The sequence below is a fragment of the Cavia porcellus genome, unplaced genomic scaffold (assembly GCF_034190915.1).
Source record: "Cavia porcellus strain 051 isolate PalLab524CR breed Dunkin Hartley unplaced genomic scaffold, mCavPor4.1 scaffold_13, whole genome shotgun sequence".
Classification (NCBI taxonomy): Eukaryota; Metazoa; Chordata; class Mammalia; order Rodentia; family Caviidae; genus Cavia; species Cavia porcellus.
Window position 1 is genome coordinate 39,211,076 of NW_026947496.1, and position 27,101 is coordinate 39,238,176.

General features: G+C 40.2%; 1 protein-coding gene across 4 annotated transcripts in view; it reads right to left on the reverse strand.

The window, feature by feature from the left end:
• Dip2c (disco interacting protein 2 homolog C) overlaps positions 1–26,477 on the reverse strand; it is a 419,016-nt gene extending 392,539 nt beyond the window's left edge. For 3 of the 4 annotated variants that reach the window (XM_063260126.1, XM_063260125.1, XM_063260124.1), the window contains exon 1: positions 26,047–26,477. In XM_063260126.1, the coding sequence (XP_063116196.1) occupies positions 26,047–26,131 (85 nt within the window). In that variant the 5' untranslated portion in view covers positions 26,132–26,477. The remainder of the gene's footprint in view (positions 1–26,046) is intronic. The other variant, XM_063260127.1, reaches the window with a different exon arrangement.
• Positions 26,478–27,101: the final 624 nt, after the last annotated feature.

The window sequence follows — 27,101 nt, forward strand, 5'->3', positions numbered from 1 at the left end:
CTCTTTTCACTACCCTTTCATCATCTCAGACACTAAATCATAGATGTCAAAACTGAAGGCAAGAAACAGCCTTGGGAGATGATACCACATCAGAATGAATCAAAGAGAAGATAAAGATTCTTTTTGGAAATGCATAGAACCAAAAGTTAAGAATCTTGGGGTCCCTCTGATGATACAATCTAACAGAAGTAAATCAAAGCAGATCCCTCAGCATGGTTCAGTTGTTTGTTTATAAAAAAAAAAAAAAGAGTCTATCTCTTCATTTCTATTTCACAAGTTGCAATAAAAAATAAAGACTAGCAGACTAGAGAAAAGAGAAAACAGACTAATTTTTATATGTGTATCTGCTTTTCAATGAGGACATATTCTAAGCACACTCAAGCTTACTCATTAGGGGAGATGCAAAGACTCTATAAAGTCTTTAAACTGTAGACCTGTAAAGAAAACAAATAACAATCTTAATAGCAGGCAAAAACCAGGTGTTACACAAATCCTAAGAATACCAAGAATAACCACCACATAGGATTCCACCACAAGGAGCTCAAAACACAACCCATGCAGTGTGACCAGGGGCTCCTATAACCTGATTTCTAGGAATCTAATTTTAAACATCTTTACAGCTAGCATATCACAAAAATATAACGTGCCAAATGCTGTAACTTGAATGCAGAAAAAAAAAAAAGAAAGAAAGAAAACCACCTACCAAAAATAAAAGTAGCATTTCAAGCAAAAATCCAAGAATCAGAAGAACACAAGTTATACTCCTGAAGTTCTTCAAAAACTTTTTCTTTCAATTATATTTATCACCAATTCTCATGTAATAAAGATATGATCAGTATCAATTAAGTAATTTGGCAAGGGGTTCAAAATTAGCTTTCCCATGAACATCTACCTTTTACACTGCACACCTTGTCATCCTAAGTACATCCACCTCCCTGAACAGGGCCTCACAAGCATTCAAGGGGCATGTGCATCATCTACAGAGCCCAAGCACTTCTCTCCCCCTCCAAAGACTCTCATCTTCTGCCTTCCTTCACTCTCCCACTTCCAAATGCAGCACTGTGTGTGTGTGTGAGTTTGAGGCCAGCTTCATAAACGCTGACTGATAGCTTAACATTTGTTATTACCAGCAGAGAGAAAAAAGACAAATAAATAGGAACAAAGGCAGTTAGATATTCCTTATTAAAGCAAAAGCATCATCATGGATAGCACACCTAGAAAACACAGACATCGTGTAAGACATACATAGACATACATAATACAGAGAGATATTTATTGGATCTATCATTTTCCCCTTATACCTGGCTCAATATGGTAAATGTAAATCACTATTCAAGTATTAAGTTGAAACACACACACAGAAGTATATACACACATATATAAACACACACATATGGTATATATAGATAGCTTACAATGAGATAATTTAGGCATTACACACTCCAAAGTAAAACTCAGAGAATCTCCACTGTGGCATCCTCTTTCAGTGCAGGAATGGACAACAGGGCCACTTAATTCCAAGGGACAACAGAGTTACAATGCTGATGGAAGCTCTTCCACCGATTTCAACAAAAAGACATGCTGAGTATTAGTCATCTACAATAACCAAAATCAAAAGTACACAACGTTCTGAAATGCACAAGTCATACTCTGGATCTGAAAGTTCTTCAGAACATTTTTTGGGCAGCATGAAGTTCTTTGTCACCTTAGAATAACAACCAATTCATGAATAAAGATGGAAAAAAATTACATCCATGCTTCAGGACCTGACTACATTATGTATGCCTTTTATCATGCCCTTCAGTCTACTTCTTTCTGGGTTTCTTCCTCCAGCTAAGACTACTGAGTGAGACTCCTCCCTTGTATAAAATTCTTGTCTACCCATGTTTCCCATTCTGAAGGAAGTGACATTCTGTGAAAGTACCACTGATACTAACCCCCTGTACTACCCTACTACCTTTTATCGTTAGCACTTACAAGGTGACTGTCCTTCTCAGGGACCATTCTTTTATACTGAATGTGTCTGAGTCCTTTCCTCCCAGTTTTCAGCAACGCTTGGAACTCTCTAGTGGCAAAGATTCGCCTCTTGGTTTTCATGCATTTACTCTTACTTCTAAGCAGGGTCTTTCTTTGTCATCTGACTTCCAAAATTTCTAATCTGAGCTTCCCTTCAAACACTATGTGTGACCCTCACACCCACACACCTAATTTAACTGCATTTTTATGTAGAAAGTTCCGAAATCTAGTCCAGATTTCCCCCAAACATCATTCCATATTTCCAGATAGATACAGCATTCACAATGGTGTTCAACAGCATCGCAAAATCAGGTACAAAACAAAATGTGTCACCTTCCTAGACTTGTTTCTCCTCCTGATTTCTAACAGAGGTCACCAAGGACCCCAGCAACACAAATGCAAAACTTTTGTTCTCCAGTCCTCCCCTTTTACTGTTCTCCCCCTAACAGGTCAATAAGCAATTTACTTTTCCCTCTTTCTTCCTTTCATCATGGCTAGCCAAGGACCCCTGGTCTCCCTGGCTTCCAGATTAGAAGCTGAGCCTGGACTAGTTCATGATTCTCCTCAAAACCCTTAGGATTCTTAGTTAAGAACTTCCATTTTTTGGCCCAAATCTAACTTTCTTTTTTTTTTCTTTTTCTTTTTTGTCTTTTTCCTTTTTATCGGTACCAGGGATCAAACTCACGACCGCCTGCTTGTAAGGCAGGTGCTTATGCCGCTGAGCTAAATCCCCAGCCCCCAAATCTAACTTTCTAGCCTCAGATATGCACACATGTTTTATCTCCAAAAAGATTACGAGCATCACTATTGCATTCAATCCTAGGTCCCCAAGTCCTCCTAAAAGCATCCCATGGACTGTGTTCTTTCTACATTGTGAGTAAATGCACGTTCTTTAACCACTTCCTTGATTTTGTGACACTGGCAGGGAATGTAACTGCTGCAACACGTGAGCTCAGAGCCATCAGAGTAAGAAATATACAGGTAGGGTGGAAATTTGTCCCACCCAGACTTCACTTAACCATCTGCCTCACAGATGAACAAAGGTTTCATTCCTCCCTCCAGCCACCCCTGGGTGCCACAGCAGGCTGAGCTCTCTCAGCTGGTGGCCCTGCAAGTTTCTGATCTCACCAGCTGGGCTGTATGCTAATGAAGAAGTAGCTGGGTTTGCTCCTAAATCTGTTTATGTCACTTGCACTTGTTACACAGCACTTAACCCAGTAAAATATGACTCCAAAAAAAAGCCACAGATTCCATGAAAACTAAGTTAATTGTTTTGCAAAAGACGACACAGAAAGGCTTTGATTTATTTGCTAACTTTACTTTTTTAAAATTGCCTTCAAATGAGGTATGGGTGAAACAATTGTAAAGTTTTAGAGGAGTTAAATTTCTAAAAATAAAAAAAAAAATTTAAACCTAAGACTAAACTTATTTTTTCTCAACTGGTTGCTTATTCTCTTTTAGAAAAAATCTGAACTATAGTAACAGGCAAATATTATGGATGTGGTACAGATAAGAAAGATGCTGTGGCCACCAGTCAGGAGGACCCACTCAGAAATCCCCTGACCCAACATTCAAAAACACGTGATGCATGTTTCTACACTATGTGGTCTGGGCTATAGGGTTTCATTGCAAGGATCCCTAACTCTAACCTTTTGGAACTGTGATTCTGATCCTATCATTTAAAGGATTTCTACTATCAAGGAAAGACTTCTCTATATTCTAGACCCTAGCAGGGCAAATAGTGAACAAGAGTAGGCAACACTGCTCTCCCAGGAGCTGCAGGGTCTGGAGGGGGACAGAACTCTGGGGCAACCCTTATCCAGCATAAGCTGAGCTTCTGTTGTATTTCTCTATGTAGCATTTCAGGGCAGATTACAAAAACTCTGGTACATGTGAATACAGTAGTGTGAATACAGAAAGCACTGGCTCCAAGAGTAGAAGACCTGAAAGGAAAGGCTTTAATAGGCCAGAATTGGTTTGAAAAAGAAGAGGCTAAGAGGGAACTTAATAAAGGTTTTCAAGGCTATTATGCAAGGACAGTGTCTGCCATTCCCCACCCTTCAGAGGAATAACAAGGATGGGGCAGAGACATAGCAGAAAACATTTCCCTAACTAAAAGGTTTTGTGGGTGGGTCTGAAGAGCCTTTATAAAAGGAGATCTTAGAGCCTCCCTCCCTACAATTCTTTAACTCTTCATGGTACTTAGCAAAAATTTCTAATCTTACATTCTCAGCAGCAAGAACAGGACAGTCCTCTCCAAGTACACAGGTGACAGTGGCATGTTAGGACATGTTCAGGGTAGCTCCACAAATACTTCAGGATGTTGGTATGATAAAGATTTAACCCTGGGCAGGTATAGGCCAAGTTAAAGTTTTAGAAATTTGTCCAATCAAAGACACATATTTACCTATGTTTCACATCATCACAAATGCAGTTTCAAATTTAAAAACCATTAATGAAGAAATGCAATCTGTATGTCTCACAGCCTCATCTAAAGCAGCAGTCTCAAGCAGGTGCATTTGTACTGGAAATGACAGTGCTACTGGCATATGCTAGAAGGTATGTAACACTGAATATCCAGGATACTCAGACAGCCTCCACCACAAAGGATTCTAAGGTCCTCAGACATACAGGATTAAGATTTTGTGTTTTTAGGGGGCTGGGGATTTAGCTCAGTGGCATAAGCGCCTGCCTTCCAAGCAGGCAGTCGTGAGTTCAATCCCTGGTACCGATAAAAAATGAAAAAGACAAAAAAAAAAAAAAAAAAAAAAGATTTTGTGTTTTTAACAAATTCAGAGACATCATCATAACATGTAAACTCATGTCTTTTTTGCAAAGTATGATGCCTTGCAAAAGACAAATCTCTATGAGATACAAACACGGACCAGCGTTCTATTTTGCTCTAAGGGGGAGAGAAGAAAAACTTTTGCTCTAAGTGGGAGAGAAGAAAAGCTTTTGAGAAACCTACTAAAATTTGAGATTAACTAGAAATGACTGAGTCTGCTATGCCCAAATCAGCCTGGGTTGGGCTCTGACGCCACATGCCTCATGGGGAGACCCAAACAGCATACATAACTTCAAACGTCATTTTTTTATTTTACCATCTCTTGTTTCATGTGGTTAATGGATCATTCCATAAAATGATACAAGTCAGACTGCTATCAACTTGACGGCATTAACATGGTTTATCATTCTTATACTCTTGGTTAATCAATTTAAAATATTTAAAATATACTGGTACTAAGTTTCAGTTTAAAATTAAAAATGATTTTCTTAAATCTATACATTCCCGTTTTTTACACCACCACTTTTGAAGTAAAAATAATTTCTATTCTAAAATATTGTTGATAGCTAAGCATGGTGGCACACACTTGTAATCTCAGCACCTTAGAAGGTTGAGGCAAGAGGATCACACATTTGAGCCCAGCCTGGGCAACTTAGTAACTTGACAATTCTGTACCAAAAATACAAAAATGACTGGGGAATGTAGTTCAGTGTAAAGTCCCTGGGTTCAATCTCCACTACCTCAAAAATTAATTAATTTTTCTTGATATTTTAACATTGTAACATAATCAGGTAGAGATCGAACTCACAACCTTGGGCTTGCCAGACAGGTGCTTATGCCACTAAGCTATATCCCCGACCCCATGATCAGTTTTTTAATGGCACTAAATATACATCTAAATATATAGGAAACTTCTTATATTGATTATAGAAGAATGAATATTCAAATGATACTCATAATAGACAGCCAAAATGAAAAAGTTCTCACAGATTCCCAAAGCAATATATAACAAACCCCTCCCAAAAGTATATTAAAACCTTTATAATTGCAGAATGTTAATTATCAACTAGTAATAAGATGTATGTTGAATCACGACTAGCAAATCCCATAGTTATCCATCTAGCAATTGTATTCTTTACCCTGGGACTAGTGAAGAGTAACAAAATTCTGCTGGAGTCCACCTTGCAGAAGAAAACACGAACTTACATTTCCATAATACAACAGAAAGTAAGTGTAATATTTCTATTCAGTGCTTCCTCTCAATCTGCATTCCTTACTTGGAATGACTTATAAAATATGCATTACATATTTTCTGTGTTTTACTGTTAATAAATTGGTGAGCCTAACTTCATTATTAACTTGATTCAATACATTCAGTATCCTGAGTACTGGATTGGATTGGTACTCATTTAACTGAAAAAAAGAGGAAATAAATAATAAATAATTATACAATCTGATGCAGGAATTTTAATCTTATGATTCCAATAGTGATATCAACCAGTATGGAAAACTACATTTTTAATAATTTCAAAAAATTTCACATAAAAAAACTAAATAAACACTAAGTACATTTTATAAGTTAAACATTTTCAAAAGAAAAATAACATTCATGGTTTTCTAAGAGCTTCTGGTTTTCTCTAACAAAGTTTTGTACAACCCAAAATTTTGCCACACCATGTAACAAGGCATAAGAGAACCAGGACATCATCCTTGTCCATCTCTCTTTCATATGAAATGTTCTGTAATTCATAGAAATCACAGGGCTGCGTTCTTAAACTAAGGAAACGTCAAGCAAGGACCTCTTAATACTATCCTTTTTAGTAGCTTTCCAAAAAAAATACCCATCAATCAGGTCAACCAGACGAAATAAATAAAACAAGAGTTTGGCCTCTTTCTTACAGGATCTAATGCTATAAACACACCATAAATCTTACATTAAATTCATTCATCCCTGAACATAACCTGCTAATACTATACATGGTAAATAATCAAGTAGAAATCATTCGCAGAATTGCTTTATTCTCCTTCCACAAATGATCAAGGTCTTTTCTTCAGCATGTATATGGTGGTTTACCTTTTAAGTCTTCCCAATTACTAAGCAATACTGGAAGAACACACAGAAGGTAGAATTATTGCTGTCATTCATTTTGGCTATAACAGGGAAAGGAAGAACAGTGAATAGATGTCTTTCTCCTCTGTAGTGGGGATAGATAATGTTTATTTCAAGTAATAAAAGTCTATATAATGCGCTGGCCATGAAACTCAATAGCAAAGTGTTTGCTCAGCATCCACAAGACCCTAGGCTTGATCACTGGCACTACAAAAAATAAAATGTAATTCTGAATTTTAGTTTTCTCAAACCAATCTCCTACTTTTTCATTTAGTCCCTACTCAAAGGTTGAAAACAAAGCAAAGCACTTTATTTTTGACCAGCTCCCCCAAATTGCTTACAATAAAGAAAACAAGAGAGGTTATGGCATGTCCAAGTTCAAAGAGCTAGATAGCAGAGCAGCAAAAGCATGCAAAAGTTAGAATTCTCTTTCCTCCTAGTCTCTTCCATTCTGGTACACTGATATGAATATACAACAGGCCTGAAGGGAAAGAAGCCACTTGTTCCCAAAGGCTGGCCCCTGCCTTGGAGGCAATGCTGACACCGAGTTTTTGGAGACCTGAATTGGATCCAGGGATTCACGCCTATGAGTCAGTTCCTCAGATCTGTATCAAGTAGCCAGGTTTCTGCAGTACAGGTAAGAAGTACTACTAGTAAAACAAAGGTAATGATAACGTTCTCAGTATCTCCCTGCAGATAAGGAGCACCAGATAGCAATGATGGCAGTCACTGAACAGGATCACTGCAGGGGAGGTGCCATGTGTGCAAGAAGACCAGGGGTTGAAGGGAAGGGTACCAGAGATAGAGCCTGGTGGGAGGTGTTTTGTCAGGAGTGTGATCACAGTCCTCTTGTTCCCCAGGCCATAAGAACAGAGGTCACTCCCCCAGAATTACCCAGGGCAGCCACACCAGCAGGCACATTACCCCTGGGAAGTAGAGCAAACTCCCCCAAATCAGAAGCCTCAGGAAAGAGTCTTTGAAGAAAATGAGGAGGGAGGGGGCAGACCCTTATCACAAAAGATAAGAAGAGTCTTAGCTTGAAAAAAAACCCTTAATTTCGCTGGGGATTTAATTCAATGGCATAAGTGCCTGCCTGGCAAACACAGGTCATGAGTCTGATCCCCCGAACCAAAAAAAAAAAAAAAAAGCCCTTTAATTTGTTGTAGTTTACACTGCCAAAAATTCTCATTACTTCAGAAACCATTCATCATCATTTTTACTACAGAAACACAAAAGTTCTTTGTTTAAAAAACAAAATATGAAAATGTGTCACATATGATGTCCAAAAGATAACCACTAGTAATACTTTACAGATTTTTCCTTAATGCATACTCCTTAATGCTTTAGTACAAAACGGGGAGTACAAAGCACACAGAGTTCAGCGATAAGCCAGTTTCTCTGTATGAATGCTGTTTATTATTAAAGTCATATAGTTGACAAGGATTTTTGTTGTGTGCAGCAGGTGACTGACTGAGTCTGCAGTGGTGTCCATTTTAACCAATCTCAGCTGATAAGTGTATTTAGGAAAGAAGAAACACCCAAAAAAGTGATCAAAAAACCAGTAGGAAGGCGAGACTGTACTGAAAAAGAGCAGGAGAGCTGTGGTCTGTCTGTCACGGGAGGGTGTGTTGGGGGCTAAACAGAGAAACACACTGGTGTCATACAAAATACATTGAATAATTACATTTTTTTAAAAATTTAGAACAGTAAAAGACACTGCCAAGAACTATGGGCTACATGTGTTCAAAGCAAGAGGAGTATTTTCAGGGATTAATGGCAAAGTGCCTTTTGGTGTAACAAAATATTTTAATTTAAACATTCACCCTGTATTTTGAGCACCCCTCACAAATTAAATATTTACAGCAATTCATCTCAAATAAAAACACTCCAGTGTGTCCTCATCCAGATCTAGATCCATGCAACTTCAAGCGCTTTCTCAAAGTTAAAATGACCATAAAAAGAAAACGATTTGAATTGATTCAGAACACGGAGGCAGTTGCAAGTAAACTCATTCATGAAACAGGACTTCCAAAAAGGCATCAGAAAGTAGCAAGAATTGGGGCTGGGGATTTAGCTCAGCGGCATAAGCGCCTGTCTTGCAAGCAGGCAGCCGTGAGTTTGATCCCTGGTACCGATAAAAAAAAGGAAAAAGACAAAAAAAAAGAAAGTAGCAAGAATGATGAGACACTGTACCTGAAGCAAGGAGGAGTTTGGGGGTGGGATTAATGGAAATATGTTTTATACTTTAATAAACTTCTATTAAACATTCGACATACTTTTGACTACACCTCATATACAGACATAAATACTACAGATACAGATATACGTATATCTGTAGATACAGATATGCTAAATGCCTCACCCAGAGAAAAAAGTCAGAATCAGTGTTACTCCCTACAGCCTGCTCCAGGGTTGGTCCTACGCCACAGCCAATCCCCTAGTCCCACACCAAGTATCCACTCATCTGAAACAGATCTGGGCTCGGGGAAGAGCCTGCTGACCAAGTCCTGAGTCTTAGTAATACCGCAAATTAATAGTGAGACTACAAAGAAACACCACTGTTCCAACCCGGAAAAAGTGGAACTTATAACACTACTCTCCAAGTGAAAGACGTACAGACAAAAGGAGATTTTTCTCTGACCTTAAAAAATAGAAAGTATTTGTTTCAGTCACGATAATTAAAGGTTTGAGCATTCCACAAAGTAATACAAATGACCTACTGCCCCAGCAACTACCGCCACAGTAGGATGCAAGATGAGAGCAGAAAAGATGAGAAGGGAAGTTTCAAGGGCTAGCAGGGAAGCTGGGTGGTAGGGAGATCCCTGTCCCCAAAAAGACTCTGCATTCAAGCCCACTTATAGAAGGGAGTCTCCACCTCTGTGACTGGCTGAGTTTCCTGCAAATGTAGATTGTCTCCAAAATTAAAAGTTCTGCCTCCTTTCACTCAAACTCACTCTTGTTGCTCATAGGCCAATCAAGGGATACTCTTCATACAGTTACAAGTGAATGGCTTATGGGGGAACATTAAATTTCCTTCTAAATTCAAAGTGAGGTTTGGTGCTACAGAAAGAAGATAGATCCTTAAAAACAGATGACAACAGGCCAAGGATTTAGCTCAGCGGCATAAGTGCCTGCCTGGCAAGTATCGAACCCTGGTACCAAAAAAAAAAAAATAGATGACAAGAATGCACATTCAAAGCTCCATACAGTGTCCAAGAACTGAACTCCAAAAGGACAACCAATCTGAACTCAGTTTAGGGAAGGAAGAATCTGTGAGTGAGTATGCTTTCTGGAATGGGATACAGACCAAACATACCTGCTGCGGATTAATGGTCCACAGGACCAGAAGGCAGGACTCCCAGAAGAGTGGTCATGTGGGCTCCTCCTTCTCTTACACACAAACACTATATGACAACACACCATTCACACTCATACAACACATAACTCACATAAAACACAATATACATACACAACACACATAAAATACACATAACACTCCATACAACACAATACAAATTCATACAACACAAACTGATATAATACACAATAACTCACTACAATTCACAACTCAACACACATGTAACACACGTGCATTTAAAACACGGAAGCACAGAGCTATTTTGGCTGTCATTAATGATCTACTCTGCCGTATTCACAGTGCTTATAAGGAAGTAGTGTCTGCACTTGGCCAGCCAGCTAGACTGGGCATAAGAAGACCACATGCCGGCTGGTGCTGCTGCCCAACCTCCTTGAGTTTCCATAAACTTGCTCACAAAGTGTAAAGGCTAAAATACTATTATCTCAGAGGTTCAAGTCTGCTCTATAGAGAACTGAATTTCCTACTCAAAATTAGTGCTAAAAATTACATGAGTCACACAGTTACTCTTTTGAACAGCACACAAGAAGAAAAAAAAGCTGTGTCCCAAGTTATTTACATGTCTTTTGAAAAACAAGAAAGGACACACCCAGGACCCATGACTTTGTTCAACATACTCAACAGCCTAGACACTTGGCCACCTCCACCAACCACAGCAGGAAGCAGGAGGGTCACTGGTATCCCAGGCTTCCCAGCCCTGCCTTCAAGCACAGTCCTCCAGAATCCAGCCACTCCTTCCTCTGAATTCAAGAGCACTCTTTGCCAAGACAATTCATTTGGCACCTAATTCCACACTGACTTGTGAGAGACCCTACTCAATTATTTGTTTTTCTATCAATATCAAAGCTCTAACATGCAATGTCTTAGCTCCTTCTGGACTATAAAGCAGGCTGTCACTACTCCCATAATGCCTAATATTCCATCTCACTCAAGAAAACTGCTATGGAAATCATGCTTTAAAGAAAGAGATCACTCCAAAGCTCTCATACAGCAAAGCAATCACTAGTCAAGTAGACTGTGATCGAATGTAAACGTGCTAAGTAAGTGTTGTAGCAGCAGACACACACACACACACACACACACACTTCCATCTAAGTACACACCAACATACAGGAACATTTTAAGCTACTCAAAAATCAAATATCACTATCTTTGATATTTAATAAATGGTAAATAAGTAATATACCAAACCTACACAAACTAAACATTCAAATGACATTTTTATTGAAGCAATTATTCTTTAAGCAAGTATCTCCTGTAGGAACCTGTAGAAATTCTAAGTACAGAATAACAGAATTAAGATGTGTCATATATATGTACCATCTACCAATGATAAATGTATTCATGTTGTATTACAAACATATTCTAATTTAAAAAAAGAGGCCAGTGTAAGCTGAGTTTTCAAGGTGTGACAGAAACCAATTACTTTTCTCAAACTGCCCAGTCAATACCCAAATTGATATCACGGCCCCAATTTCAGCTGCTGTTCAAATTAAACTCTCTGTCATTTGTTCCACCAGTTACAGTAATATCAGAATCATTCTACATTTCATACCCACTCTCTTGGAGTACTCTCAAAGGCTAGGATCCTTAGTCACTCACAGCCAACAAAATAATCAGCACTCAAAGTGCGTGCTTATTTATAGAGCTGTGTTTTAACTGTTTTGCTTATAATCAGTGTTGAAACAGGCTTGCTGAGCTGAGTCACCCACAGACTTGGGGGAACCTAAGGGGCAGAAATGGGTCAGCCAAAATCAAGGGGGAAATGGTTCAAATTTTTCTAGATAGCAGAAGAGGTTGATTAAGAGGAATCTGACTCAAAAGAAAAGGCCCTTTCCACAGAGTGTCAAAGATTCACAGATTCCTACCCCACACTCACATTCTCACCATATATTGAAGGTCTAATGAGTCAGAAAAAAAGTAAAATAGAGGAATGGGTAGGAGAGACCACAGACAAAGAGAAGATCTCATAAAAAGCTCGGAATGTAAGCAAAGTAACAAATGAAATATATATATATATATTATATATATAATATATATAAATATGTACATATATTATATATATATACATATATAACTCTGGATCATCTCTTAGAAATCAGAGTAAGGAGGCCAGGGATTTAGCTCAGTTGCGTAAGGGCCTGCCCGGCAAGTGCAAGGTGGTGAGTTTGATCCCCAGTACAAAAGAAAAAAAAAAACCAGAGTCAGTGAGTTACCAGTAACAACTCACACTTTCATATGAATCTACAGTCAACAATCTGAAACCACTCTATATTGAGAATCTGAGAAATATCATTAGTTCACAATGCAATATAATGATTCAATCATAGATAATCAAATTAATGTAATCCATTAAAAAATAACGAATATTGAAAATTCGGTTATTATGCAGATAAGGAGTGGATTTACATTTAAAATATACTTAAACTGGCCAAAATCTTGTTTCCTTGATTCTTTTGCTAGGACAAGATTGAGAGGCTTTTACAACTTAGAGGGACAAGGGCAATCACCAATATACAAAAATTATCTGAAGACAGAATTAATAGTCCATGTTTTATGCATAGTCATGTGATGTCTAATAATGGGGAAACAATCACACTAGCTTTTACAAGAAAGTCCAATGTAAACACACAGTACAGAAAACTACATTTGTCTTGGAATTTATTTAATATGGCAGAAAATGGCTTTAGGGATTTCTGATATTAGAATATCCATCTTTATTAACGTCAAGTTATATATTTTCTGACTGACTAAATGGGAAGTTGCCCTTGCCTGACAACTACACCCAGCCAGCCTACATTAAAGGAAATATATGTACTAATACACAGATGCATACACACATAATTATCATTCCAGATACATGGGTATAAAAGTCTAGGGCAAACAGAAATAATGAAGGAATACCATGTCAGAAAAAAAATGAGTCAAAAAGATGGGTGTTGTAGAATATTTATTGAAACAATGCCACAGGATCATATGTCACACAAAAATCTTACATACTTTAAACTGGAGCAGTTAGCTGGGCATGGTGGCATATATACCTGTAATCCCAGCACTCCAGAGGGTGAGGCTGGAGCAAGCTCAAGGCCAACCTGAACTACTTCATCTTAAAAAACATGAGCTTTCCTGTCAACATTTATGTGAATCATGAGTTTTTATTTATGTAAAATAAAGTAAAATATACTGCATACTTTAACAACATTCTCTATCTTCACAATTATAAACAATCACCAAATAACTGCCTCTAAGCACCTAAAAATAAGATAACAAAAGAAAGCCATAATTCTGACAATTTCATTAAGCAAATTCATTACAAAATTAATGTTATCTTTTTTGAGATTACACTTTCCTAAAATATCTTCAGACTTTTATATCGGAAATGGCTAATTAAGTTAGCTGTTACACCAGAGAGAGAAAACACATCATCAAAAGTACATGAAAGTCAATATGTAGAAAAGAAAAAATGTTACATGTGCCATGAAACCTGGTACATTCCTTAAAACTCTTGTTTTCTCCTTTTGAAGAGCTTCATGAAGTTGAACCTCAATCGTTGAAACACAAAGCATAATATAAACACAAAACAGCAAGTAGTTTTGGGAAAAGTTGGGCCAGGAACACAGAGCCCTGGACCAGGCACTCAGCCATGTAACTTGGGGCTAGTGTTACTACAGCTCTCTAAATACATTTGTTTGCAAAATAAACATGAGGCTTGGGTTGTAATCGCAAAAAATGTAGTATGTGCAAGACTAACCAATAAAATGCTTCATGTACAATGAGCTAAAAAAGGAGGGGGGATGATAAGAAGTTATCAGTCCTCCATAGAGGGCAGAGAAAATACAAAGAGGCTTTGTCCAAATAGGTAACATCTCATTTAAAAGTTCCAGCTATCGGTGGAAAGTAGAGTATACCTGTACCCCTAGCTTTTCAAGAGGCTGAGGTGGAAGGATCATTTGAGTCCAGGAATCCAAAACCAATCTGCAACAAAGGGAGAACTCCCCAACTCTGCGCCAAACCCATGTGTCAAAAAACAAAAAGTCCCAGTTAAGTACCAACCATTTCTAGTAAGACTCCAGATCTCTGTGGCGCCATAGGTGCGCATGGTTCATGTCCACTATCTATGGCCACCATCCCTACAACAAGTGGAGATCACTATTAAACAGAAGAGGCACTTAGTGGAATAAAAGCACTCTACATAAAACAACTAAAAATTGATTGCCTCACAAGTGATTGGTGGCTGCTTAAAAAGAATCACAATCACTTTGGTTAGGGTAAGCAAAGCTTCATGAGCAGTCACTCTTCCCGTAGGAACACTGAAGACATTATTCCTGAAACATCACTTAAAATACTTTTTTCAATACCATCAAGAATTAACAACATCATCTCGAACACAAGAATTAAGATTTCTGATAAAAACTATCATTATCTAGCCTCTGATTCTAAAGGATTCTGTAGAGAAAAGTTAACCCAAGGGAATTTTGTATTTTGTTTGTCTTCCTTGAAGAACATACAAATTTTTCAAAGACACAGAAAAAAAATAAAGAACTGTACAGAGGACACTCTTTTATCTACCTCACAGATGCCAGGTTAGATTTTAAATGGAGAGCTCTGGCAGCTGCCATCTAAGGAAAGGTGCAGTATGGGTCTCCATCCCCATCCCCATCCCCATCCCCATCCCCATTCCGATACACACAGGAACATGCACTGGTATAATGTGAGTTTTCCTTGCAGACTTGCCACTCAGCTAGGAAGAGGTGCCAGGCAGGGTGCACTCCCTCCTCGGAGCTCCCAGGACTGCCTTAGAGAACTGCCACCCACTTCAAAGGCAAAGGCCAGATCCCCAGTCTCAATGTGTTGAGTAAATCCTTTCAAAGCTGTATAGTCTATACATGGATTAGAAATATTTCACAAAGCTGAGTACAGTGGTACACATATGTAATACCAGCTACTTGGAAGGCTGAGGCAGGAAGATGGTGACTTAGAAGAACCCCGTTTCAAAACAAAAAATAAACATCAGGCATGGAGGCGCACGCCTGTAATCCCAGCACTGGGGAGGCTGAGGCTGGAGGATCACTGCAAGTTCAAGACCAGGCTACAAAGTGAACTCAAGGCCAGCCTCAACTGCATAGTAAGACCCTGTCTAAAAAAGACAAAAAGAAAGAAAGAAAAGGAAAGAAAAATAAGGGGGCAGGTGTGGCTCCCTGTGTTCCACTTCTCGATACTACAAAAAAAAAAAAAAAAAAAAAAAAAAAAAAGAGAGAGAGAGAGAGAGAGGGCGGGGAGAAAAGAAAAATGAAACGTAAGGTTAGGTAAGCTTCAAGAAACCACAGGTTGCAATGCTTGTGATGAATTCCTAATCATTTGAAACCCTATCTCTTCATCTGTATGAAGGGAATAAGAACATCTCCTTTGAAAGCTTCTGCCTCTCATTCCTCCCCAGTACTGGGGATGAAACCCAGGGCCATCTCCTTGGAAAGCATTTTAGGATTAAAAAAGATCAACATGAAAGCAGCTGCACATCACAAGGCACTTCAATTATAAGGTTCATTCTGTATCTTTGTTTCAAGGAATGTCAGTGTTCTAAATATCTACCCATTATCTATCAAAAGCAAATCATAATGATCAAAACTGTCAGTCTGCTCCACTCTGACCTAGTCGCCCTTTCCTTCTGTGTGTACTCCAACCAGCAGACCTCATCAGGTGCTGAGTGACAGGACCCATCTCAGGAATGCTCCCTCCTTGCCAACATCCCTCCACAGTCCTCCCCCAATATTCATAGGAGACAGGATGACTGCACAAGACTTTCTGAAAGTACCACTTTGGCTTGCAGACTTTCTAAAGAGAAAAGATTTCAGCCAGAATCCTCTCTATGTCAAACACTAAAACTACCAAAAAAGCAAGAAAATTCAAGGCTACCTCCTACCCCATGTCTAGAGCCACAATTAAGATTACTCAGGGAGAAACAGAAAATGAGACATGAAAAGGAAACTCTAGATATCCAATCTATTGCTAAAGGATTCCAGAAACCATTATGCACTCTGTCTTCCTAATAACAGGGAAGAAATTCTAAAATACCAACAGATTATGAATCCCTTTCTTATATAGAACCAAAACAAATCATCACCATCTACAAGGGAACAAAAGAAAAACAAATTTTACTTCTTTTTCATGTTAATTTGTATACAAGTAACTAAGTGAGAAATTTTTAGTCTGGATTCTGGTATCAACAATAAAATAACTCTAAATGCTATTTCTCATTTGGTCTATGTCAATGCATCGAAGGCCATATGCCCAAAAAGGCTATAGTCACTTGAACTAAAAGCAAACTAAATGTTCAAAACACCACAGCTGGCACCAAGTCTTGTATTTCCAGAACTTGCCTATGTGACACAGTACTACAACTTGTGACTGTGGTATGAGAGTTATATTAGTAACAATGTTCCAATCCTGTACCAGTGACTCCACTACATATTTTTCAAAGTTACTTCAATGAATTGCCCCTTTGCTTAAATTACAGAGTTCCTTAAAGATTATTTGGACATTATTAATCTCAACAGACTCTACACAGCCACTATATTCTCTGAAGTAAATAAGAACAGAAGATGTTTTCAAAGCCTGATAAATGTTCATTTGCAATCTAGGCTGAAACAAGGCACAATGGTCCACACCTACAATCCTAGCACTTCGGGAGGCTGAAGCAAACTCAAGTGCTACCTAGGCAACACTGAGAGACCCTGTCTTAAAACTTAAAAAGGATCTGGGGTTGTAGTATAGGAGCAGAGAACCCCTGGGTTTGATCCCCAGTACCATTAGGAGGAGGAGGACGAAGATGTCACCTTGTTTGTTACTTTTAAAATAGTTATTGTATACAATTGAAGCCATGATTTCTGCAATACCAGTAAATTTACAAAGGGGTTTCAAAGTTGATGCTAGTCTTATTTAAAAGAAAAAGCTTATGAGAGTAGGTCAGGAAAATAAATATTCACAAAAATCTAAACAGGACTCAAAGCATGTTACTGCCCAAAGGATGGTAAAATATAACCCTATGACTTAGCACAGGTGTCCAGCGAGCGGGAACAGAGATGCAGACCCACACAGTCACAATAAACTCCTGTCTTCAGCATGGACAGACCATCACCAAAAACAGAACCAGGTTCCAAGTCTCAGGAGCAGGCCTGGCTTCTGTAAACCACCCAAGGCTCAGAAGTGATGTCACCTGCATGGTCTCTGCTGCCCGGGACATTCACTCACCTCTACTTCCCAGCACAGTGCTGGCCAGGAAAGCAACCACTCTGCCCTTTTCAACACAGACCACTGAGGCACCGCACATCCATCAGCAACAGCCAAGGTCCCGGCAAGGGGAAGATCCCCCCGCTCCATTATCTATCAGCAGAGGAAGGAGGGGAAAGCCTCAGTGGATACTCTGGCAACTTCGATCAAGAAGAGAGCCCTCAATACTACTCTTTTCCATTTATTTTCTCCTTAAAGGCTCTCTCAATAGTCATTACAACCACAAATCAACTGGATAAACTGGTGTAAAGAATGAACTAGGAGCAGAAACTTCAGGGAGCTCCGTCCCACTGATGGCATCATGGGGGGATTTACCAAGCAAGGGCTGTGACACTACTTCATTTGATCCTCATTACAGTTCCAAAAATAAGTTATAATAATCCCATTAGACAGCAGAGGAAGCTGAGGCTGGGAAACACTGACTAGCAACCCAAGATATGCTATGAATGACAGAACCAGCAAAGTGCTGGACTGTGGATACACAACACCCAGAAAGAGAGCTCCCCCATCAGACAACAGGTTCGACGCAGGGAAACTTCACTTCAAACAGGACTCACAAAAAGACCCAAGGAAATCTATGAGAAAGAGAAAGTCACCCAAAAGTTAAAAATGGATTTTTAGGTGTAGAGTTCCTTTGTGCCTAAATTCCAACCTTCTCATACAAATGGCCCTTAAGTGAACCTGTCCTCCTATAGCATTTGGCCAACTAAAAAATTCCATCTGTTCCTGTCTTCTGACAATAGCAAGTTCTGCAACTGCTCTTGGATGTACCTGACACTTTATATAAGGTTTAATGAGCTACACTTTGTCAGCATATGGGCAATTTCAATACTGATACAACTCACCATAACACCTTGCATTATTTTGCCCATTGAAGAAAGATCTAGAATCATCCAAAAGGTTTAGTAATACCATTTACTTTTCCATTTTCATTTCAAGTTAAATTGGTCCACAAAACTTAACTTTGTCTCTTCTGACACTTGTCTAAAGAGCATACCAGGGTAAATTCTGCCATTTTAGTTTGGCAAGAAAGGGAACAAGCAATAAACAAGTATGCAAAATAGATGCTCAATGAGTGACAAAATCAAAAATGGGGCTGAATCTCCATGTAAGGGAGCAGCCAGAGACAGATCCACCATCTTATGAGACCAGAGGCTGCTGCAGCAAGCAATTTAAGACTATTCACAAAGGAAACTCAAGGAATATGGGCCTCTTCCCCCTTAACGTAGTTACCTGTTTTATGAGCTACACTCCAGTAGCTTTCCTCTGTAAGAACTAAACATGCAGAAGGGATCTAGAAGAGAAGTCAGCACTATAAACACCTAAACACCTTGCTCCCCACAGGTGTAGAACCCCGGGCCAATGACCCTGAAATGACCTTGTCCATCACCTGTGCCTCCAGGCCACACCACAATACTCACTACATGGCTGCCAGGAGCTCAGAATACAGCAATGTTTTTGTTCTTCTGTTTCCTTTGGTTCTATCCTGTTGTATCTTATTAGATTTTAATATGTGTGAGAGTATAAACAAATTTTTTATGGAAAATGAGATAATATAGTAGCCATTGTTCGTTTTCTGTTATTTGGTTCTGAATGCCCTATAATACTTTTATTCTCTTGAATGGTTTTATACTATTTTGTTATGTTTGATACTACTGTCTGTGAAGGTATGCTCAACTATTTCAAAGAAAGGCATTATGGTAGCTACTGTTAATATCGGGTTGTCTTGTGGTGAAGTACTGTGTTGCTTACACAGTTTTGTTCTGATCTGTTTTGTTCTGTCCTCGTTTGTCTTAATCTCTTTAAAATAAAATAAAAACACAGCAATGACCCCGAGAAACAAAGTCTGCTTGCAGAACAATGAGCCTACAGCCTCCCACTCTGTATGCTCCAACAGCACAGTGTATTTGATAAATGCTTGTTAAATGAGTAAATAACATAATAAAGTCATCCATTCAGAATTTTGCTGATTTACTGATTGTGAGCACCAAAGAATAGAGGTGCGAACAGTCCTATGTCCTCAGCAGTCTGTTCTTCACAGAGGGTCAGGTTCCCAGCTATCCTCCCTCTCTCTCCTCTTGGTACCCTGACCTGAAAAGACTCTGCATGATAGGTTTCAGCTCTGATTTTGCAACACCAACTAACTCAAGGAGATTAATAACATTCTCAAAAATCACATAAACCTTCATTGTGACTTACCCTCATTTCAGGAAAGGGAATAAATTGGCCACTATCCTTCTCAAACTAAGGATCATAAATTTAAATATGGAGATTTCAACTAAGTACTATTTTAAATCATGCTGAAAGCACCAGCAAAATATCTACATTTAACATAGAAGAGGAAAAAAAAATCAACCAAACACCAATAAGAAATCGTGTGAACTGTGACATATCAACCCATGACTAAACATTGTAAGAAGAAAGCATGAGGGTAAAGGACTGCAAAACTACATACATCATGACTGAAAGGAGGAAAGAATGATATTTACACATAAATTTTTGCCGTTAAATAATTTCTCTAATAAGTAGAAAAATGTGATTTGACTAACTCGACAATTCGGTTACAAAAATAAAGATCCATTGTACCCACAGACAAATATGTAAGGAATCCCTTGCTCTGATGCCAATGCCATTAGTTTGGGTCTGGCCTGTACTCTTCAACCTTTTAATTGAGGACACAGAAACAATTTTCTGAGCTAATAAGCAAAAAATAATTTAAAACCAGCAGCCTAGAAAAAAAAAGATCTATTCAGCCCACCAACAATCACATGGAGAATTCCTCCATACCTCAGTATATTGGATAGTTTTTTGTTTCAGGTTTTGTTGGTTTTTTGGTTCTGTTCTTTTCCTGATTTTTCTACCTACTATGCAAAGCACTTCAGTAAAAAACTATCTCAATTCATCACACAGCACAGAAAGCCTATGTTATTCATCCAAGCTATCCAACAGTAATAAAACTAAATTTTAACCCTCCCAACACACAATTCTTTCTGTATAATTTTAGGCTTTACAGACCACTATCCTAGCATTTTCCTACTTTGCTTCAAAGTTTATTAAATTAATTCCCCAACTGCAAATGGGAAGAAAGGAAAAAGACATACATTATGTGTATGCTCAGAAGAGTCTTAATACTCATTCCTTTGGCATGCTGACTTCTATATTCTTGCCCCACACCAGCTGGGATTGCCAATTAAGAATCTCCTCTTTAAGAGCACTATTTATTATTATCAGAAAAAAATGGATGCAATTACTTCTTCTGAGACATGACAAGTTTCTGACCCTCAGCAGGAAAAAACCAATCACTGGCAACTCTAGGGTATAATCTTTAGATTGCACACACACACAAAACACACACACGCAATTATGAAAGAAGGAAAATTAAAGCCAGTAATTTAAAAGTAGGAGTATAAAAAGGAAAAGAATTCAAAAGAGGACTAAGCCACAAAATAGCCAGAAATACAACTCGTCACCCAAAGGTGCCTTCCACATTATGAAAAATACAACATCCTCCCTTCCCAAGATAAACACCGATTTGCAAAGTTAAATTTAAAAACTGCCACCAACAGTTTGCTTTTTTAATTATGCAAAGAACTGGAAATGATCTTAATAATATGATGAAGATTTGAACTGGTGAGTCAGTTGATGTATCTGACATCAAAACTAAGATTATTCAATACATTCTTTTTACAATTCAGAAGAATGTTACAACTCATCCATAAATCACTGCTTTAAAAAAAAATCAGTTCTAAAAAAAGAAACAACCCATTTGAAAAAGGATGGGAGGAGAAAGGCAAAAAGTGACTCATAACATCCAACAACTTGTATCCTCCAAATCATAACAAGAACATAAAACTAGTAGGTTCAGTATGAAACAAAATAAAGACAGTGTTGGGCTTTAACCTCATAAAGTTCAGATTAAACAGAATGTCGTATAACACTGCAAATGTTTCCTAGCCTTTAGAACCATCTGACGGGGGTGTGTGTGTGTGTGTGTGTGTGTGTGTGTATTTCTACCTTCCTAGCTAAATGTGACATCCAGAGTTATTCATCAAGAAAAGAACATGCAAAACCAACTATTTCCATAAGTCTGAGGAATTCTTAAAATTCAAGTCCAATCATTTAAAATCCTACACATGTCAATGGTGCCACTGTATAAATATATATTTTAAATATAAATAACAATATTTTAAATTTATCAGGTAAAGTGTTTCCTTTCATTCACAATACTTACAGCTATCTGTGACAACTTTCAGGAATATGTAACAAAATAAATATTTTGATAAATCTGAGCCCTGGTTCTAATGAAATAGCCTAACAGAGCATCACAGCATTGTCCTCAATCTATTGGCCCTTCTCTTCCTCCCCTCCCATTTACCACAAATTACCCATAAGACTGAAAGAAAACACATTTCCATACATTCATTTTACAGAGTAACCTGTTTCTTTCCAGTGAAAAGACTGTATGACATCAGCATGGCATTAGAGCCTCTTGAGTCCTCTCTGACAGATGGGTAGGTAGAACTCTAGCATAGACATGTCTTCCTCACTCAGCAGCAATGGGACCTTCCACAAAAAGCTCAGGGCTAGAGGGAGGGCAGGGGACAGAACTCGAGACCCAAGTGAAATGAGTCTGTCGTCTTGTGCCTAACTGCCCTAACAATGTTATCCCCGAAGTTCACAAGCCAACTGGCCATCCTTTATGATTTTACTGTTTGGTGGCAGTACTATCTGCAAGCTGCAATATGAACTGCTCCTCTGCATTAAAAAAAAAAAAAAGAAAAGAAAAAGACAATATTGGTTCCTTGACCAAAACACAGAAGAGCTGACATTTAAGTGAACTTTCAGCTTTTTCCTCAAGCAGTTTCACACTTCCCAAGAAAATGTTAAATTGGGCTCTATTATGGAACACAACTAACAGCCCAGGCAACCTGGTGTATTAATTAGCAAAGCAAAAGATGCACTGAGCAACTCCCATCAGCAGGAGGTAGGAAGTCAGTGGGGATGTCACACATGAACAATTAAAATCACAAAGTGTAAAGTATGCCTTTACATTTTTTTAAAGTCTTCTGCAAAAACCTTACACTTTTCACAGCCTATATCACAAAGCAACTTCTTTGAGCTTTATCAAAACAAGAATTCAGTGCAGCCTGGAAGAATGGGGAAAAGCTCCTTTCCTGCATCATCCAGTAATACATCATCCTGCATATACATAGCCCAAGAAACAAATGACAGAGAAATCTATTTCTACATTTCAACTGACTTTGGTTTTTGGAAAATGATGTGGCTGTTTTTAATAGGAAGTTTTCCGTTTCCTCTCCAATTTAGTTGGTGTCTTCATGTAAAGTTTTCCCTTTTAGCTAAATAATGTTTATTCACATATCAATGAAATCATTTTAGGCCCCTTAAAGCCAAAAATGCACAGCTCCAAAAGGGAACAAAAATAACCTGGGAAACAAGTGTGAGAAAGGAACCACGACTGCCCCACCTGGCCTGCTGTAGCTGCCAGCTGGTGTGGTTTCCTCTCTGACTTGCATTAGGACCCAAGTATGTGAGCAGACCCACAATCCTTGGCCCTTCACCAACAAATGTCTCCAAACTTGTGGATCCCAGGCTGTGCATATCCATAGGAGGGGCTGCCCGCCACATTTCCCCACAGAAAGCTCTTGTATTTTGCTGACACAGTTGTTCTCCAGCGTGCGCAAAGCCGGCTTTCCCCAGGGAGAGGACAGCAGGAAGCACTGGGTAGTAATAGACAAGTGGCAAGAAAAAAGGAGGCAACAAGCAGAGCAAGAACATAAAAGACCTAAATTCTGAGGCCAAAACATCAATCTGCAACCCTTGACCAAACAATGTCTCCTGGAAATAAAAACTATACAAGTACAACAGTACCCATTCGAAAATACAAACCAAAACTGGACCAGTGTCTGGAAATCCAGGTAACACAGAACCCATTATAGAAATCCCATAGGAACTTTAAGAGAATATTCTACTTGGTTTTTTCAATCTGTTATGTGAGTTTTTTATGATGGATTTTTTTCCCATCCTCCTCTGTAGGAAATGAGCACTGGATATTTCACATTTCCAAAATACTTTCTGATTATTTTAATAAAATGAAGACAACCAACTTAAAGAATCTGCTCTGCATGAATTTTGATTAAAGATAAAATATGAAAGCTATATACATTGAAATAAGTCAGCATTAAAAATTGTTTTTATATTTTTCACTTTGCAAATGGATATGTTGGAGGATTTTTTAAAGTTTGACAATGTAAAGAGACACAGCGGTTTCTGATCCTCCAATTCTTGGGTTTCTACTAATCAACACTGGAAAACAAGTTGATTCATCTAATGCAAGCCAGTAAAAGAAATTCTATGTGGTTACGAGACATAAAATTCCAAATGACCTTAAAGCACAGCCCCATAAACTGAATGTGGACAAAGCCACACTGCACAATAAAGTCAAACATGACACAGTGGAGGTGGAGGCAGGCAAGTAGGGAGTGGCCGAACTTGAACACAGCAATGCTACCAGCCTTTGATTTTTAAATGTTTAGGTCAGGTCTCAGCAAGGTTTATATAAAAAGAAAAACAATAATGAGCTTCCTGAATGCAAACACAGGTGTTTGAGCATACACAGATACACACCTCCTACTCAGTCACTCAGTAAGAAATTCATTCAGCCCTTTACATAAAAAATCCATACAGACAGAGGTGTTCCTGGGGAATACACCTCAGTCTAAAGGAGTTCTGCCATCCTCTGGGCAGCAAGTACTCAGCACTCACCTTCCAGGAGAAACTGCTGATGACACGTGTGTTGTCACCTAAAAAAACAGCTACACTCAACAAACTAGAGTAAGGCCACGCTATGGGTTCCCAGACTTTTGAGAAAAACTGTGAGTGAATTTCAGGAGAGGTGGACCCTGAAGACACAGCTAAACCCCAATGAGTTCAAATGGCTTCATGCTTTGCTAGCACAGATGCGTACTGACACATCACATCAGCACAGACATAGCAAAAAAGCTTGCATTCGAATAATGCATGAACGCCTGGTGCTGCAAACATTACAACAGCAATGCAGAAGAGGGGACTGCTGAACTGAGGAAGAAAGTCTTATTTGAAGGTTAATAAAGTTAAGTCATCAGGGAAAAACGTTTTCTCGCAGATCCTTGACAACAATTTGTCTGCAAACTACTTTACCTGCCAGTTTTAAATCTAAGGAATGCTCCCAGCTGAGTGCTGCACTTATATCTCCTGCCTTTGGGTCCCCTTAGGAAACAGCAATGCCCTCATCACCCTTAACTGGTCAGAACTGTGACAACTAAGCACACAGAGCCTGGGAAACATTCTCTATTTCCTGCTATGGGACTTTCACATTTCAGGACTGACTGGTACACCTTGCAAAAAGCCCAAATTTGGAAAAGAAAAATAGAAAAAATTCCAATCTATGGAAATCTGAAAAGGCAGCTGACACCACAACAGGTTTATTCCCTCTTTCACCCTCAAAGTGTTAAAAAGGAAAACACAAAGTCAACACCAGCTCCTCCCTGCTGATGAAAATTGGCACGAATAAATTTACTTTCTGGCTGCGGGCCCTCACAAACCGTTACCAAAAAAAAAAAAAGTTCACCAAGCTAAACTGCTCCAAATATAAATTCAAGTCCAGTCAGACTATCCCCACCCCACTATATCATACTGGTGGCCTTTCCACGGTAAGCCAGGTGACTACTTAAACATACATGGAACATTTCACATTTTGGAACTTTAGTGATTTTTTAAACGACCTAGCAAAACCCACGCTAAAACTTATGACAGTTGAGCACATGATCTCCACCATTAACAGCAAATAAGAAACCGTATATAACACTCCATGAAATCACTGTAGCAAATCTGTCACAAAGCCCAAATATGATACGATGGGAAAGAGGCACATAAACCTGGCCTGAGGGAGGAGGTTTTACGATTCTGCCCAATCTTCGCATCCCAACACGCACGAACAATAGTAGTACTATCTTCCTCCCGCTATGACAGGACTGCGTGAACACCAGGATGCCTGAAACATCGCCGAGATCAAATCGCAAAGTCGAACGACAAGTTTTGCATTAAAATAAGGCCAGCAGGCATTATCAGGCCGTCCCCAGCCACGGAATGTGGTCGCCGCGCGCCGCGCCGATGCACCAAGGACGCGGCGGCTCTCCATTAGGGCAGCGCGCACATCCACGCGAGCGAAGGCCGTTCCCCGCCGGCCCTAAAGGTTGCTCCATCTTGCGTCCTAACGCGACGCCCCAGGCCCCGCCGCAACGCGCGGGGGGATGGCGGCCCCGCGAAGCCGCGAGCCAGGAGGGCGGGGGCCGCGCGCACGCACGGGCCGGGAACCGCACCGGCGCCCGGGCCGGGTCCTCGCCGCCCTCCCCGGGGTGACAGCCGGCGCGGCGCGGGCGCGGGGCGAGAGGGGAGCGGGACGGGGCCGGTTACCTTCCGAGAGCTCCAGCTCCAGCTCGGCCAGGCGGGCCCTCACCTCCAGCGGCAGAGCCATGCCTTCCAGGCTGCGGTCCGCCATGCTCGCCGCAGACGCCCCCGCCCTGCCGGCCTCCTCTTTGTTCGCAGGCGGAGGTCTTGGCAGCCGCTCCTAGAGCCCCGCGGAACCGCACCGAGGAGGCGGCGGCGGGCGCGGGCGCGGGAGGCTGGGCGGCGGCGGGCGGGCGCGCAGGGATTTCTCCTCCTCCCCTTCCTCCTCCTCCTCCTCTTCCTCCTCCTCCTGCCCTCGGCGCCTCCTCAGCGCGGCCCCGCCACGGCGGCCTCGCGCCCGCTCCGCGCGCCCCCACGCGCGTCCCGGCCGGCTTCGCGGATTCCCCGATCCGCGCCAGCCGCGGTCACGGCCACTGCTCGCTGCTCCGCGGTCGCCCTGCCCCGCGGGAGCGCCGCTGCGCGCGCGCGGACACCAGAGGGCGCGCGGGGGCGAGGCGCGCGGGGACGCGCCGGCAGGGCGCGCGCTCTCGGGAACGCGCTCAGGGTTGGGGCGCGGAACCTTAGGGGTCCGGCCGGAGTACCCACGGGCCGTGCCGGCTGGCTGGGGTTGTCCTGGCCCAGCGGAGACCTCCCTGTGCAGCCCCAGCACCTCGTCTTTCCAGGACTCAAGGAAAAAATATATATATATATGTATATATATACACACACACATATACGTGTACATATGTATGTGTGTGTTTGTATATATACCCCCTGGAGCTCAAGCTTAACATGCTTGTTAAAACTTATCTCTGAGTCTTTGAGGGCTGATTGTTTTTTTCAATGAATATTTTAAGAAGAGGGGATGAAAAGACAGCATGGCTGAGTATTAGGATGGAAGTTTCTAATTGTGGATCTAGAACTGACTAGGGTATGACGGTGAGTTACTCTTTGCTTCTGGCTGGCTCCCTGTCCCATCTGTGAAAAGGTGGTGTAGAGGACAGCTGGATCACATAATCCCTAAACTCCACATCCTATAAGGCTTTATCGTCAACTGTCCAAATCATCCAGGGTTCCCTTGG